We start from the raw sequence: 17138 nt of genomic DNA, 5'->3' as shown, positions 1-17138 counted from the left end.
GTCCAGATTTTGGGTCCCTTACAGAACAAGGGCATATTCGATTCTGCTGGGATGAAATCTCAATTTTTTGAAAAAACAGAAAGGAAATGAACCAAAATTAATCAACTGCTGTGAAAACACACACATATACCCATAGTGTAGGAAATTATCCTCAGCACCACCCAAGGCTCCTCAATTCTGATAAACTCCAGGGTATTTGATGTATCAAATTTAATGAGGCCCAGGGCCAATTGTGTGTAAAATCTGATTTCAACCTGCCGTCCACCAAATCATAATCCAGCTCCTCTGGAGAATACTATATAGTGCTGGAATTGCAAAGTGTGGTTACTATACCAAACTAGGATAGAAAACTGGCTCATGTATATACTTTCCACACAGTGCTGCTACAATCAATATAAATAAAATGTAATGTTCGTTTGTGAGATTAACAGAACTCAAAAACCACTGGGGGAATTGACACCAAATTTGGACACAATGCACCTAACAACCCAATGTATGTCCTTCACTCATAAAAACACTGAAAAACACAGCAGAAGGGACTTTAAAAGCCCCCAAAAGCTAAATAACGAAAAGGTATATGACAATACAGAAAAAAAGGAAGAAAGAGAGAAGGAAGGGGAGAAAAGAAAGAAAGAAAGAAAGAAAAGAAGAAGGGAGGGAGGGAAAGAAAGAAGGAAGGAAAGAAGGAAAGGGAGAAGGAAGCAAGGAAGCAAAGAGAGAAAAGAGAGAAAGAAGGAAGGAAAAGGTAGAGAAGGAAGAAAGTAGAGAAAGAGGGAGGGAAAGAAAAAGGGGGAAGGAAGGAAAGTTAGAGAAGGAAGGAAAGTTAGAGAAGGAAGGAGAGAAGGAAAGAAAAAGGGAAAGAAGGAAGGAAAGTGGGAGCGAAGGAAGGGGAGAAGTTGTAGAGAAATAGCGAGGGAAGAAAAGGGAAGGAAGAAAAGAGAGACAGCAGAAGAGAAGAAGGGGAAGGAAGGAAAGAGATAGAAAAGGAAGGAAGAAGAGAAGGAAAGACGGGAAGGAAGGAAAGAGGGAGTGAAAGAAGAAGGGAAAGAAGGAGAGAAAGAGGGAAGGTTGGCCACAGCAAAGCGTGGCGGGGACAGCTAGTCTATATAAATAAAAATGTAATCTTCGTTTGTGGGATTAACAGAACTCAAAAACCACTGGACGAATTGACACCAAATTTGGACACAAGATACCTAACAACCCAATGTATGTCTTTCATGCAAAAAAATGATTTTGTCATTTGGGAGTTGTAGTTGCTGGGATTTATAGTTCACCTGCAATCAAAGAGCATTATGAACCCCACCAACGATAGAATTGAACCAAACTTGGCACACAGTTCTCCCATGACCAACAGAAAATACTGGAAGGATTTGGTGGGCAGTGTCCTTTGGTTTTGGAGTTGTAGTTCACCTACATCCAGGGATCACTGTAGACTCAAACAATGATGGATCTGGACCACATTTGACATGAATACTCAATATGCCCAAATGTGAACACTGGTGGAGTTTGGGGAAAATAGAATCTTGACATTTGGGAGTTGTAGTTGCTGAACCCCACCAACGATAGAATTGGGCCAAACCTCCCACACAGAACCCCCATGTGGGCCACAGCAACGCGTGGCAGGGACGGCTAGTAATATCTAAATGAAAAAGTGCAGTCCATGGTCCTCAGATCTGTTACAGTTAATCCTTCCTGGTCATCACCATGGGTAGAATATGAGTGCCCAAGAGCAATGAGGAGAAATCATGTTAAACGATCACTCATGGCCAAGTATGGTTGTCTTCCATAGATAGAGTCTTTGTGGTGGATAAGTCCATATCCACCACCTATGGACCACTCTGTAGCCAGGAACTTCCAGATTTCACAGTCCTGCCCCAATCGTAACTTGTCAATCACCCTGGGACTTGGTTGGTTTTGGTTTGTTTGAAAGATGCCTGTGTGTAAATATGTTTTATGTGTGGGTATCAGTGCACAGCGACCAACACACAATCTTCACAAAAAGAAAATCTAATCCAATGACATGACGATAGGTGGACTGTTATCTGTTGCAGTCTTCATCCACCTTCACAGCCATTGTGACATGCACCACATTATTAACTGGCTTTCTGCCACTGAGTAGCTCCTCAGACCGGTCCATGTAATACAGAAAACACAGTGTATCTGTGTCTTGATAGCTGCCACCCGCCCACTCAATGGCCAGCGAAACAGCAGTTGAAGGAAGGGTTTTTGGAAGGATATATTTATTGAAATAAACAACATTATAGGCTCAAATATTATTCTGGATGTTAGGTTAGCATTATTAATGGTCACCACGATGTTGAAGTTAGAAACGCGTAAGAAAGAATTGGTGATAATTTTACTCACAGTGGGAAGAATTATAATAGCAAGGAACTGGAAAATAATAACTAATCTAACATTGGAAGCATGGTATAGGGAGGTATGGAACATAACCTTAAATGATAAACTAACAATGGAAATGAGGGTATTCAGGGGGGAAATTAACAGATCAGATTTTGAGGCATACTAGTAAAGGTAAAGGTAGTCCCCTGACAATAAGTCCAGTCATGTCTGACTCTGGGGTGTGGTGCTCATCTCCATTTCTAAGCCGAAGAGCCAGCGTTGTCCGTAGACACCTCCAAAGTCATGTAGCCGGCATGACTGCATGGAGCGCCATTACCTTCCCACTGGAGCGGTACCTATTGATCTACTCACATTTGCATGATTTCGAACTGCTAGGTTGGCAGAAGCTAGGGCTGACAGCGGAAGCTCACGCCGCTCCCCGGAATCGAACCTGCGACCTTTCGATCAACAAGCTCAGCAGCTCTGTGCTTTAACCCACTGTGCCACTGGGGGCTCCTTTTGAGGCATACTGGTCGGTCTTTATTAAATATGCTTTAGAGAGCGAAAATGGAAAACAAAATAACCTTGTTGGTCAGGAATTTTGGATATGACATTTGATTAATGGTTGATTTATAAATATATGGCGAAGGAAAAGATTCAGGTCTTGGTGGTGGGGCTATGTGTTTGTAAAATGTTCACTGTTTTGTGTTTTGTTTGCACTGTAAGTTGTTATTGTATGTAAATAAACTTTTTCTTTAAAAAATAGACCTATAACCTCTTCAGTTTGATTTTGTTAATGGCATACCTGGACCCTACTTGTGCTTATACACCTGTATCTGTGTGGCTCTGGCTGTGAGATAGATCCCACCGATTAGTCGTTTCCTATGGTGAGGTTGGCTGGGGTGACAGGATGATATAGGGAAGGTAAGGGAGGGGAGGAAAGGGGGGCATCAAAGTGGCCCACTGGATTTGGCATCCTTAGGCAATCAGAACTACCTTCATCTTTGAAGGGGATACCTGTGTAACACATCACTGGGTCAATCCAGTATACGTAACGCCTGTTTGACTTGAGGGAATCCACCTTCATGCAATTAAAGTTAGGGATATGCCAAATCCTGGCCCAGGATTTGTAGTATCTCCCAACTTTTGGACCGTGTCAACACTTGGGTCTGCCGCTATCCCGTGTCTCCCCTCTTGTAGTATGTCACTAAAGTGCCACCTGGAGAAGACCAGGTAGTAGGCAGGGGAAAAAAGGAACTCTGTATTGAAAATCATTCTTTGTTCACATCAACAGAAATTTATAAAGTTACATGTAAAATCATGATATATAACGTAGCTGCCACAAGCGCTGCAAGTTTGGAGCCCAGCATTTTCTGCTGCAAGGACTGAGTGAGACACAAACGGGATGAAGACAATGATCAGAGGCTTTATACTCCTTGGCCAAAGAGGATGTCAGCAGAGACAGGGCTCCAAAAACCTGACACACAATGATTGCGAACATACGGTTTTATTTATAGCACTTTCACGGCTCTTCAAAACAAAGGCACATTGCTGTATTAGCGCCTAATTGGGCTGGCTAGAATCCACTTTCTGTTTAGTCTGAGTTCTGTCCATTGTCATTACTAGTTGGATCCAGTCATGGTAGGAAATTTAATAAACTGACACTGCATTATTTTGCAGATTTGTGTCCATTAATTGACTTGTCCAGAAGAAGGATGAGCACAGAAAGGAATATCTTGGGGTATGCTGTATGTGTATGTGTTAAATGTATGTGTTTGTCGAGTGTTTTAATACGGCCAATGGGCTAATCAATAAATGGTTGTGGACAAGATATAATGGGCTGAAAATGGCTTTCATATCTCTGCTCTGTAGGCCTGGGTAACAACGCAAAAAATTGTTTCTAAAATCGTTTTGTAATTGGGGGGTTTTTTTGTTTCGATATTTAAAATAATTACAAAATTTTCCAAAAAAAAAGTTCGGTATTTACGAACTTTCGTAAATATTTACAAAACATTTTGTAAAGATGGCGCCCTTTTTTTTTCAATATTTTTAAAATATTTTTTAAATTTAATTATTAATTTAGTAGAATAGGGAGGAGAAATTAAAATTATTATTATTAAATTTAAATTATTATTAAGGAGGGAAGGCAGGCACTCACTCTGGCGGGCCCTCTCGCTCGCCGCTCGCTCTCCGCTCGCCCGCCCCTCTCGCTCGCCGCTCGCTCGCCCCTCTCGCTCGCCGCTTGTGGGGTTCAGAACGCTCTTTGATTGCAGGTGAACCATAAATCCCCGTAACTAAAACTCCCAAATGTCAAGCCCTTCCCTGACAGATGGCCATCCAGCCTCTGTTTCAAAGAGTCTCCACCGCACTCCCTCTGGGGCAGAGAGTTTCACAGCTGAATGGCTCTCACCGTCGCCGCTCGCTCGCCCCTCTCGCTCTCCGCTCGCTCGCCCCTCTCGCTCTCCGCTCGCCCGCCCCTCTCGCTCGCCGCTCACTTGCCCCTCTCGCTCGCCGCTCGCTCGCCCCTCTCGCTTGCCGCTTGTGGGGTTCAGAACGCTCTTTGATTGCAGGTGAACCATAAATCCCCGTAACTAAAACTCCCAAAGCCCTTCCCTGACAGATGGCCATCCAGCCTCTGTTTCAAAGAGTCTCCACCGCACTCCCTCTGGGGCAGAGAGTTTCACAGCTGAATGGCTCTCACCGTCGCCGCTCGCTCGCCCCTCTCGCTCTCCACTCGCCCGCCCCTCTCGCTCGCCGCTCACTCGCCCCTCTCGCTCGCCGCTCGCTCGCCCCTCTCGCTCGCCGCTTGTGGGGTTCAGAACGCTCTTTGATTGCAGGTGAACCATAAATCCCCGTAACTAAAACTCCCAAAGCCCTTCCCTGACAGATGGCCATCCAGCCTCTGTTTCAAAGAGTCTCCACCGCACTCCCTCTGGGGCAGAGAGTTTCACAGCTGAATGGCTCTCACCGTCGCCGCTCGCTCGCCCCTCTCGCTCGCCCTCTCGCTCGCTTGCTCAGCCGGCGGCATCGGCAGGCGGCCATCTTACATATTTCCGAAATGGACGGAAATACAAAAATTTTTGGCGCCTGCCGTTTCGATATTTAAAAACACTTCCGGGTTAAAAAAAAAGTTTTGTAATCGTTTCGTAATTACAAAAATAACGAATTTTTAACGAATTAACGAAACGAATTGCCCAGCCCTACTGCTCTGGTCAATAAAATAAATGTCTGTCAGGTAAACTGAAGCGTGTTCAGGGTGTTTGTAATTTCAATGGAGGCCCCAAGGAGCGGGTCCAATTTGGCACTGGAGGTGAGAAGGCATTCCCAGGAATAAAATAGGTCATATCAGGAAAAATAGGGAAAGACCCAGCAGCACTTTAAGACCATTATATGGTCTGCATGTTTTCTGAGAACAATGTGAAGGGATTGTGCTAATAAATTTGTGGTCATCCCAAGATCTGAGGTGTGTATAGTGCTTGTGCAACATTCCAGGGAGTTCAATGAAAGGAGGCTTGAAACTAAGAATAAGATCAACTTGGGCTCACTAAATTAATACCTATAGAGCTCAGGACTATGGAGTACATCCTTTTGGAGTCTGGTTTTTGATAACTTGTCTTTGAATATTTTTACCAACCTTATTAAAATCACAGTCTAGTGATCTATTTAGCAGGAGAAGCGACTTCAGAGTTTTCTCTGCCATTTTTTCAGAAGGCAGTCAATTGACCTGAAATCAAAGGAAACTGCCTGAGCTTGAGTCATGACAGTGGTCCATCTAGTGAAGTACACTCCATAGGTTGGCAAAAGTGTCACCCTTTGATCTGTGTCTTGGGTTCCAATGCCTCTTCGCGGTAGCATATTTACTTAAAAATATGCCACAAAAAAACTCAGTGGGATGCTCTTCTACTTGATTAAGTGATATGGTGCTCTCATTAGGTGGCACACCATAGTTCCTACAGTTCCCTCCTACAGTGGAGGAGAAAAGTGTTTGTTGATCTGCCATTTTCTCCATCTGCTTCCCGCAGGTGCTTCTCCCACCTACTTTTCCATCTCCACTCTTATCGATATTCAAATCCGTTTGCCTGCGTGTACATGTATTACAATGACCTGTGGAATTTCATATGGTTTTCATAGTCGAAGAATATTTGGAGTTGGTTTAGCCAGTTCCTTCCTCCGAAGCACATGAAAAAATCCTGGGATTCATCGGTACTTCGCCATCCAAGTAGTAGTCAAGGCATATCCTGCTTAGCTTTCAAGATCATATGTGATGTTTTGCCTTTAGACTATATAGACCACTTTAGTGAAAAATACGCTCCCTCTCACACAAAACAAAAAAAACCCCACAATTAAGCTAGAGGTATATTCTCTTATAAGCAAACCATGAACAAGGGGGTTTTATAGCTTTTTTACCACCCATATGCACTTTGTTCCTTCTTCCTCTTTATCCTATCTGATTTAACAAAGGTCTTGTAACCCCCACCCTCCCAAGTTCTCCCATACCTAAAGGATGCAACCTCCATAACTGAGATTTTGTTAGACATGTGTATGCCCAACCCTGGATTGCTTGAAATGCATGCAAGAGTTCTTGTACTGTATGTCTTCCCCTCTTGCAAATCTACTTTAATATACATACATATGTGCTCCTTTGGCACTGAAGGTGTTGGAATTCAGTATGGAAATGCATGGGGTGCCTCAATAATATCTAGGTACAGATACTAGGAAAGAGAAAAGATTGCATCCTACGTGCTCCCTTCCAGAAGTTGCTGGACAATCCCCATGATTCTGGTAGTTTCCCCAACCACTAAAAGGGAAAGAACAACAGACCAATGCAATTGCAGGGGAAGAGCCCTATAGTGACAGCAGGGAGACAGGATTTCAACCAAGGCATACTTTTTCTGTTGAATCTATCAAGCAGTGGATCAATGAGCGATTAATCTAGTAGTGAAAGGAAGCTTCCTTAAATTGCATCATAACAATGTTCCATGAAACCCAACATAATCCATGACAGGGAGGCCACATGTTGGATTCCTTTCCCCAGAATATTTTTATGAGGTATGAACTCCCCCACTTTCCCCAATGCAACCCAGATCCCTCTTTGCAACCCAGATCCCAAAATAAACTCTAGAACAAAATTATATTATTAATTTGCTTACTGCTTATTACATTTATGGAGAAGTTAATAATTTACACATCTAAATGGTCTGAGAGGAAGGGAGGATCAAAGAAAATGGCACCTCACCACTTGGCACTTCCTCGGTGGGCAATTCCAGTCTTCTGTGGTGCAGAACCCACAGCCAGGTGCTCTCCAGCCTCAACTACCTTCTTAAAGTGCTGCTTTCCCAAAGGAATCAAGGAAATTCCAATTATCACAGCTAATCTGAAAAATCACCTATTTTATTAAACTATTGGAATCAATTTAATGTATTTTCTATGAAAATATTTCAATGTGGAAATACAGTAATTCAAGGAGGAGGAGGAGGAGAGCACAATTTCTTCAATGAAGTAAATGGAATATATATATATATATATATATATATATATATGAAATAACTGATTTAGTTTTAATGATGGATGTGATTTTAAAATTGCAACAAAAACAATAGAATCGGTATAGAAGGGCCTTAGATTCTGCCATGGTTAAATTTGCATTAAAAAAGGAAATAAAACAAAACTAATCAAGTATCACACACCCACCTATACCCACAGTGTTGGAAATAATCCTCTGCCCCACTCAAGTTTCCCATTTAAATTGTGAATATTCTCCAGTTTGGTTTATTTACCGAATTGCATGAGGCCCAAGGTCAATTGTGAGAAATATCAGATTTTAAGCTGCTCTCGCCCCTACCATAATCCAGCCCCTCTTGAGGATGCTTGGACCTGAGTTAAGCTCAGACAAGAGGCCTGAGATGTTTCATGAAGAGAAGGATTCCCAACACCATATTCTTAGGAGGATCCCTTCACAGCCTTTCTCAGAACAACTGTTTGAAGATAATTTGTCAGGTGTAGAAAAGAATGAGAGCTCAGAGACTGCTGATGAGGAGCGTTTAGATAGAAAGCAACGTTTCTGTAAACAGAAACAGAGTCTGCAAAGACTCAGACGGTCCATTCGCTTACAGCAAAAGAAAGATAACAAACGTTATCTGGTATCCAGGTCAAGAGAAACATTCTCCTTTTAGTTTTAGAACCTGGAAAAGCCTTATATTGATGTATGAGAAAGTGTTGCCTCATTCGGGTCAATGTTGGAAACTGATCATAGTCTTGTTTTCAAGTGCTCTTGGTTTCATGCACCAAGTTCTCTCCAGGCTCTCGCTTTGTTCATGAGAATTTTTCCTGCTATCTAGTTTCATGATTTCAAATGCCTAGTTTCATGGATGTTTATATACATTTAAATCTTGTTTTTCTTTGAGGTTTTGGACCATTTTCCTTGTACTAGTCCTTTACAGGTTTTGCTATTTTTTAGTGCTTTGCTACATATATTCTTCATTTAACTGCTTGCTGATTTTATCAAGCTGGTATGGTGTTTAAGGTCACAGGTGTTCCTGCTCTGGTGTACGACAATGATAGATCAGAACAAAGATGAGTCTCCCCATAACATCCCCAGGGACAGATAAAGACTGAGATTATGTGATTTTTGAGAAGTGCTTTTCAGTCATTTCCCAAATATACGACTGCTTTATTTCTTTTGCTTTATTTCTTTTGCTCCAGGTAAAAGAATGACAGACTTACAGAGCATGTTGGACAGTTTAATCAACATAGATTAGCATTCAGAGAACAAATTAGTGTTTCCAGTACAATTTTACTTTCACATTCACATGTCTAATCATAACTCATCACTATAGAATAGTACATTTGCTTATTGCAACAACATAGGTTCAGTAACAAGTTTTTAAGGTGACTACAAATGGAAGCATGATATAGACTGCCATATAAAACACAGATTATCTGCTTTTAATGGGATTATATGGCAGTGTAGACTCATAAACCAGTTCAGAGCAGATAATGTGGATTATCTGCTTTGATATTCTGAATTATATGGCAGTGTAGATCCAGCCCGTGCTAGGCTTAAAATTTCACAGGTTTAAAAAATGAATCCCAGTCAAAAGGAATGCTTAACATAATGCAATTCAAATATCAGAAAGGCACTGAAAGGTCAAACAATTTGCAAGGCAACAAGCTCTGCACTTGGAATGCCTTGAGAAATCCTATTCCTAGTTACTGCAAAACAAGATAGATAGATAGATAGATAGATAGATAGATAGATGAATAATTTTTCAAGATTTCTTTTGAAGATCCTAAGGCAGTGGTGGAAATGATGTGTCCTACCAGATCTTTCTGAGCTGCAGCTCCCAGCAGTCTCAGCCAGGGTAGAAAGTGGCAAGGAATGTTCCACTCACACTAAAGAGGGAAAGTGAATTTTTGGAAGAGCAGGTTTCAGAAAAGTTACTTTTTGGACTGCAGCTCTCAGAATCCCCAGCCAACATGGAGGGTTTCTGGAACTCCAACTAGTTCCCTTTTCTGGGCTGTACAAAGAGAGAGGGATCAACACAACTCAGAACAGAAAAGCTGTGAAAACTGAAGAGAAGAAAGATAATGCTAACAGTTGTATGCTAGAGAAGGCACAAAAATTGGAGACAATATTTTTTTTTTCAGTGTCAGGAGAGACTTGAGAAACTGCAAGTCGCTTCTGGTGTGAGAGAATTAGCCACCTGCAAGGACGTTGCCCAGGGGATTCCAGATGTTTTGATGTTTTACCATCCTTGTGGAAGGCTTTTCTCATATCCTCACATAGGGAGCTGGAGCTGATAGAGGGAGCTCATCCGCGCTCTCCCCCTAGTGGTTTTGGACAATGGAAAATGTATGGTCAAAGGGATTAACACAATCTTTCAGGGAGATGATTCAATTAAAACCCAAGTTCTTATTCTTGTGATGACTAGAAGAAGATTAAGACTGGATTTACACTGCCATATAATCCAGATGATCAGATCAGATAATCCAGATTATGTGAGTCTACACTGCCATATAATCAAGTTCAAAGTAAATAAACTGGATTTTATATGGCAGTGTAGATGAGGCCTAAGAGAAGCAACAAAAATATTGTTACATACTATGTTTATTGCAGCAAGACAAATTATCTACCCTCATTAGAGAAAAATCATAATTTTAAGAAAAGCTAGGAACCATTAATTGTCTTCTTTCCGAAAAATAATTGGGGAGATATTCATTGCTGATTTCAGAATTAGTAGTTCTGATGAATGAGTAGAAAGTGAGATGTTCTATGGGTATTAAGAAGATAAGGCATTTATACCATTGATATTAAAATTGAAATTGCAAGTTTAAACTTGCATCTAAACTTGTAAATAGTTCCTTTTTCTTTTTCTTTTCTACCAGTAATGTGTAATTTATGTATAAGTCTGTTTTAGTAGTTGTTTTAGTAGTTTTTAGTGTTCGATAGTATTACTTAACATTATGTGTGCATATTACACACTGGGTTGCTTTTTCCAATTACTGTATGTGCAGGGTACTTGATAAAATAAAAAAATTGAAAATAAGAGGTGCAATACAAACTCCATGTCGGAAAATGGAGTCAAACGAGGGAGATTTCAGTCAAACTAACTTGCTTCAGTACAATTAGGCTTAGGATTATCTATACCAAGATTTTTAAAATATGATCCAGCGTACTGGTAGCAAAGCTTTTTAGTAGCACAGCCTCTTTTGTAGAAGGTCGTCCTACCATAATCTGGAGAAGAAAGCCAAGACAGGCAGTCAGAAAAATAATTTGGAACACTGGATTCATAATCATTCTTCACTCACATCAACAGAGATTTCCAAAATTGTATATCTCTGAAAAACAATAGTATTGGTCCCCATCTCACATTGTACAGAAACTGAAGAAGAACCTCTATGAACTATGGTGGAAAGCAAATGAAGGTCCAGCAACATCAGGAGTGGGAGATGAATTAACCTTTCCACTAGAATACACAGAGGGATGGACTTTTTGCCCCACTGTCAAAATTTGATTAGTTCCTGAAATTACTTTCTAAAACTGTTTCTGGGAAATGAACTTCTTGCTTTAGTGCAGAATGATAGCACCAAGAAGGTGTACAACTCTGCTTTAACACATGGGCGCCCTCTCATTTTGCCACCTCAATGCCTTAAATCTGTGGGAAAGTAGTAATGTTGGCAGTAGCCACTGGGGGCAGTAGGGTTGCAAAGTGGGTGGGGCAAAGAAAACCAGTGACCTTCCAATCATGTGTTACCAACTGGTGCATTGAGCCATAGCCATCAGACAGGCCTATTCACATACATTCACACACAATCAATTGTACATACTGCTTCAGTTAACAAATCCATGTCTTCCTGAGCACCACTTATTAAAGAGAAAATGTGGCCCCAGAGGGAGAAATAACATAGAATGAGAAGGAATAGGTCACTACACAATAAAATGAAAGGCAATTCAAAATTTCCTTTGTCGAAAGGTTAAAAGATTTACCTATGAAATGAAACAACCAAATCTAGCAAGCCTTGTGTGAGTAAAGTAAAATGTTTTGACTTTTGCAGACATCCAAAATATACTCAGAGGTAGTCATGGCCTGAAATTTGCCCCATTTGTTTCATTACTGTTTCTGTTTTGTTCCATCCATTTGGATGGCACAAAATGGAAAGGCCCCTCCTGAAACAAAAATGCAATTGATACGAAAGGCAGGCGGACCTACTTTTAAGATGGATTGCATGGGGCCTGGCAGGGCCTGCAGCTGAATGCCAAATAAGGAGTGCGTTTTACTCAGTGCTTGGCTGCTGGACCTGCGAGACCTGGGTGCATAGGCCCAAAGCCTGCACCCGTAAGCCCTAGTACTTTGGGCCTATGGGTGCAAGCTTCTGGCCTACACGTCTGAACCTGGCAGGACCTGCAGCCAAGCGCTAAGGAGCCGGAAGCTTGCACCCGTAGGCCCGGACTCTTTGGGCCTATGGGTGAAGACCCCCCTCAACCAAATAATAGAAACAAAAACTAAAAACAAATATCAGACTTTCCAATTTCGGGATGCTCAGACAAAAAGGGATTGGGGCCCCTGGTGAAAGCCAGGACACAAAACGGATCAAGGTAGGTCCCGAATGCACTTTTCTTTTTGTCGTGTCAGGAGTGACTTGAGAAACTGCAAGTCGTTTCTGGTGTGAGAGAATTGGCCATCTGCAAGGACGTTGCCCAGGGGATGCCTGGATGATTTGATGTTTTTATCATCCTTGTGGGAGGTTTCTCTCATGTCCCCACATGAGAAGCTGGAACTGATAGAGGGAGCTCATCCGCCCCTCCCCGGATTCGAACCTGCGACCTGTCGGTCTTCAGTCCTGCCGGCTCAGGGGTTTAACCCACTGCGCCACCGGGGGCTCCTGAATGCACATGACTACCCAAAGGTTTCTTTTTCTTTCCCCCACTTCAACTTTTCTTAGGATTTCCACTTTGATGAACTAGAAACAAAGGATCAAATCTATAGATTTATGCTTTAAAACATGCTGGTGAAGCAGGTTTATTACTCCTCGTGTTTCTTCCTGTTTAGCTTCTCAGTAAAGGATTCTGGAGACAGCTACTGTTTACTCTGCCTGTTGTAAACAGGCATTAATAGTTAAGGCTGGATCAACAAGAAAATAATTCAGTTCTTTCCAACTGGGCTTTATTGCATTGTTCATGTCATACTTGGTGCTGCAACCCAACATGGACTTTCTTTCTCCAACTGTTCTTCACTACCCCCCAAATGCCAGGTTCATAGAGGTCAAGGAAGAACGTGGGGCTCAAAAAGGCAATGTAAAAAGGAGCTTTGTTATCAGGGGCTTTGTTAACTGAGGCAGGCCTGCATCAAATGCACCAGGTCTGACATTCTTCATCATTTAGCTCACAAATAGTTTGTGTTAGATAGGTCTATTATGTGATACTGGTTCATAATTCTTGCAAATCTAAAATTAAGTATTACCTGTATATATTTCATGAATTGCATTCATGCAGTGGAACTCATTTCCAGAACAATCTACTCTGGCGGATCCACACAGAGATTTGCTAGTGGCAAAGCAGGCCGGGCAGGACTTCCCATTGGGTTTGATGAACCCTGGTTGGACTGAAAGACAATAAAGGGGGTTAATCATCTGTGCAGGTAAAAATGGTATCTCTGGTTTATCCCATCAAGCCAGGCTACATGAGCAATCAAACATCAACCCCATTTTCCAAAATGAGATAAAAATCCTAACTGGATACCCATATAGATGGTATATTTCCAAATGGATATGTGTACAGGATGGATTACAAAGTATATGCAGGATCATTAGAGTCTGCATCCACACATAATTTCATTGCAAAACTTCAGAGGACATATAATTCACTCATGAAAAGGCCAACAGCTACAGTCAAAACTGGTGGGGGATGGATACACATCCAGCTCTTTTCATATAGGACATGCAGCAGGAGGCACTTGGATGAAAAGCTTGAATGGAGAAGAGCTGTGGATATCCTTTTCTTCTCTGCTGAAACTAAAAAGATGTGTCTGTGTGTGTGTGTATCGGGGAACAGAGGCTGCTCCACAATGGCCCCAGATTAACAGAACTCTGTAGAAGAGGCCTATATCAACATACCAGTTCCAGCAGTTTTTATTCCATTAGAAGCAGATGTTTTCCATCACCAATGGATTTAGTGAGCTTTACATCAGTTACTTGGCCTTGTGAGTCATAAGAGTGCATTGCACTTGAGAGCAAAACCTTTCTTATCATGTGCTCCTCTGAATATTGCAGCTGATCTCTGAAGGAAAGCAATCAAACTGTCCTCTTGGATTTACCCAAAGAATGGCAGTTCAACCTGTGTTGCTTGTCATCAGAAAAAGAGAGCTCCAATTGCTTTGAGAGAGGTCCTCATGGGACTCCACCTAAAGCAATGATTGGAACTAGACAGCCTTCTTTTCATTGCTTAGCTGCTGATTTTAGTGCCCCTGCAAATTGTTCCCCAACCATTTCTGGAAGGGTGCTATTCCAGACCTAAAGAAAAGTCAACCTCCAGAATACTTACATCGGGGAGCAGCACTCTTGCAGTCCTCCCCTATACAACAGATGACACTTGTCCGTTCATATCTCCCTCGACCCATATTCAGAGATTGCAAAGGCGGGTTACAAACATTGTTGCGCTCGCAGGTTTTTTTTATGGTGAGTTGAGGTTTTCCCACTGCAAATAAGCAATTCACTTACTCAAACTAGGGAAATATAAATTCTCGCTGATCCATGCCTTACTTGAGTCAGCCAATTTCAACAAAAATCACATTCCATGTATCTCTTATTTGTCTGGCTAACTTCCTCTTCCCCCAAGCAGCAAATTATGCGTTTTTCTTCATTCCACAAAAACCAACACCATGTGTAGTAGATCATATCAAGGAACTACAGCTAGAGTAGTGGTTCTCAACCTGGGGTCCCCAGATGTTTTTGGCCTACAACTCCCAGAAATCCCAGTCTTTTTTCCAGCTGTTAGGATTTCTGGGAGTTGAAGGCCAAAAACATCGGGGGACCCCAGGTTAAGAACCACTGAGCTAGAGCCATGTGACTCCATAATGCCCCCCCTTCCTCTTCACTTGGCCCCTGCACAGCCATGACAGCAAGTTTCAGGTGTGGAGTGGAGGAGGAATGGGGCATATGCAAGTGGAGAATACTTGGTTTACAACAACAACAACAACAACAACAACAACAACAACAACAACAATAATAATAATACATTCATAAGCAATTATGTTTTACTAATCCTGTAGTCAACTACACCAGCTCGTTTTGTTACCAGTATATTTCCAGTATTATGATCTTAATGTATTCTCCTTGCTTTACTCTCTTACGGGGTCCTAAACATTTTATTGAAAAGTCAGGAAAGTCATTTATCTGAACAGAAGACTCACAATATGTGTTTTCAATTAATATTGCAGCACAGGTTTGTTGATCAGCCCTACAGGTCAGTGTCCTTCCAGAACACATATGCCCTCTCCTGGAACAAATTTCACAATCCAGAGACTTGCCTGAAAAGAAGAGAAGGAAATAAATCCATATCCACCTGTACAGATATGTGCAACTGTTTTATTTTGCATCGTTTTTGCTGTATATAACAAACAGAGATCTTCCTCAAAAGGATTAGGTGTTGCCATATCTACTGACTGTGTAAACCACATGTTATAATTGGCAATCTTAAAAGTGAGTCAAATCTTTTCCATCAATGCACATACACCTATTCTTGCATGGAAAACGTATTTCCAGGGGGTGAAAAAAACTGAAAAAGCAATACTTCTACCCAATCGGTTTCAGAGAAAATGTTCTGATTCCAATGCCAAAATATTAGTTCCAGTACTTCTGCATGAATTATAATTTCTAGTTGGAACATCAAATTAAGAATAATGCTGAAATCTTTGTGTGTATCTGGGGTAGGAAAAATACTATTTTTTTCAAGCTAAGAAAAGATACAAATCCCATATCATTACCACTCTTTAGGACTGCAAAGATGAGGAAGAATCCTGGAAAAGTCTTCATGATGATAGGAAACATCTTAGAGGAATCGAGGTCAGAAGGATCTGTGATTATATTGATATTAAACAGCAAATTGAACATGTACAAGTCAAATACGAGATTAAAAGTTTACAAGCAAGCACAATCCATCGGTTCTAGATTCCGTTGGTACCAGATTTCTTTCATACTTTGAGTCAACCTATTAAAATCAGTAGGACTTGTATTTGATACTACTTTTTAAAGCCCTTTGCATGTAATGTGGCCAAGTCTAAGTAGGTAATAAAGTCAAAGGTATCAAATCTAAGTCTAATATTAAGTCTAAGTATGCAATCAAGTCTATGCATTCACATACTTTTAGTAGGAGTGTGATTTTTACAACTGAGTAAGTTATTCCAAAATGTAAACCATGTCTTCAGAGTTTTCTCTCCTATCTGAATTTGATCAGCAGGCAGTCAATTCGATTTGAAGTTATAGGAATCTGCCAGAGCTGGGTCATGACAATGCTCCTTCTACCTATGTACACTCTAATGCAGTGTTTCTCAACCTTCCTAATGCCACGACCCCTTAATACACTTCTTCATGGTGTGGTGACCCCCAAACATAAAATTATTTTTGTTGCAACTTCATAACTGCCATTTTGCTACTGTTCTGAAGCATAATGTAAATATCTGATATGCAGGATGTATTTTCATTCACTGGACCAAATTTGGCACAAATATCCAATATGCCCAAGGTTGAATACCAGTGGGGTTTGGAGGTGGGGGTTGATTTTGTTATTTGGGGATTGTAGTTGCTGGAATTTATAGTTCACCTAAAATCAAAAAGTATTCTGAACTCCACCAACGATGGAACTGAATCAAACTTGGCACACAGAACTCCCATGACTAAGAGAAAATATTGGAAGGGTTTGGTGGGCATTTGGAGTTGTAGTTCAACTACATCCAGAGAGCACTGTGGACTCAGACAGTGATAGATCTGGGCCAAGCTTGGCACAAATAGTCAATATGTTCAAAAGTGAAAACTCGTGGGGTTTGGGTAAAATAGACCTTGACATTTGGGAGTGGTAGTTGCTGGGATGTATAGTTCACCTACAATCAAAGAGCATTCTGAACCCCACCAACGATAGAATTGGGCCAGACTTCCCACACAGAACCCACATGGCCAACAGAAAATACTGTGTTTTCTGATGGTCTTTGGTGATCCCTCTGACATCCCCTCATGACCCCCCCCCCCCATGGGTCCCAATCCCCAAGTTGAGAAACACTGCCCTAATGCATGGTAAAAGTGTCACT

The 17138-nt window shown here is 41.4% G+C and overlaps 1 protein-coding gene across 1 annotated transcript in view; it reads right to left on the bottom strand.

The window, feature by feature from the left end:
- The window catches only part of LOC132780597 (phospholipase A2 inhibitor NAI-like), a 34617-nt gene extending 18669 nt beyond the window's left edge, over positions 1-15948 (bottom strand). The window contains exons 1-5 of the mRNA XM_067462424.1: positions 15822-15948; positions 15249-15365; positions 14381-14533; positions 13302-13442; positions 10952-11074 (exon numbers count right to left, since the gene is read on the bottom strand). Coding sequence (XP_067318525.1) covers positions 10952-11074; positions 13302-13442; positions 14381-14533; positions 15249-15365; positions 15822-15948 — 661 coding nt within the window. The remainder of the gene's footprint in view (positions 1-10951; positions 11075-13301; positions 13443-14380; positions 14534-15248; positions 15366-15821) is intronic.
- Between the last annotated feature and the right edge of the window lie 1190 nt (positions 15949-17138).

Source organism: Anolis sagrei, chromosome Y (assembly GCF_037176765.1).
Source record: "Anolis sagrei isolate rAnoSag1 chromosome Y, rAnoSag1.mat, whole genome shotgun sequence".
In the NCBI taxonomy this organism is placed as follows: domain Eukaryota; kingdom Metazoa; phylum Chordata; class Lepidosauria; order Squamata; family Dactyloidae; genus Anolis; species Anolis sagrei.
Note: the sequence above shows the minus strand (reverse complement) of the source record. Positions and strands in the feature narration are given on the sequence as shown.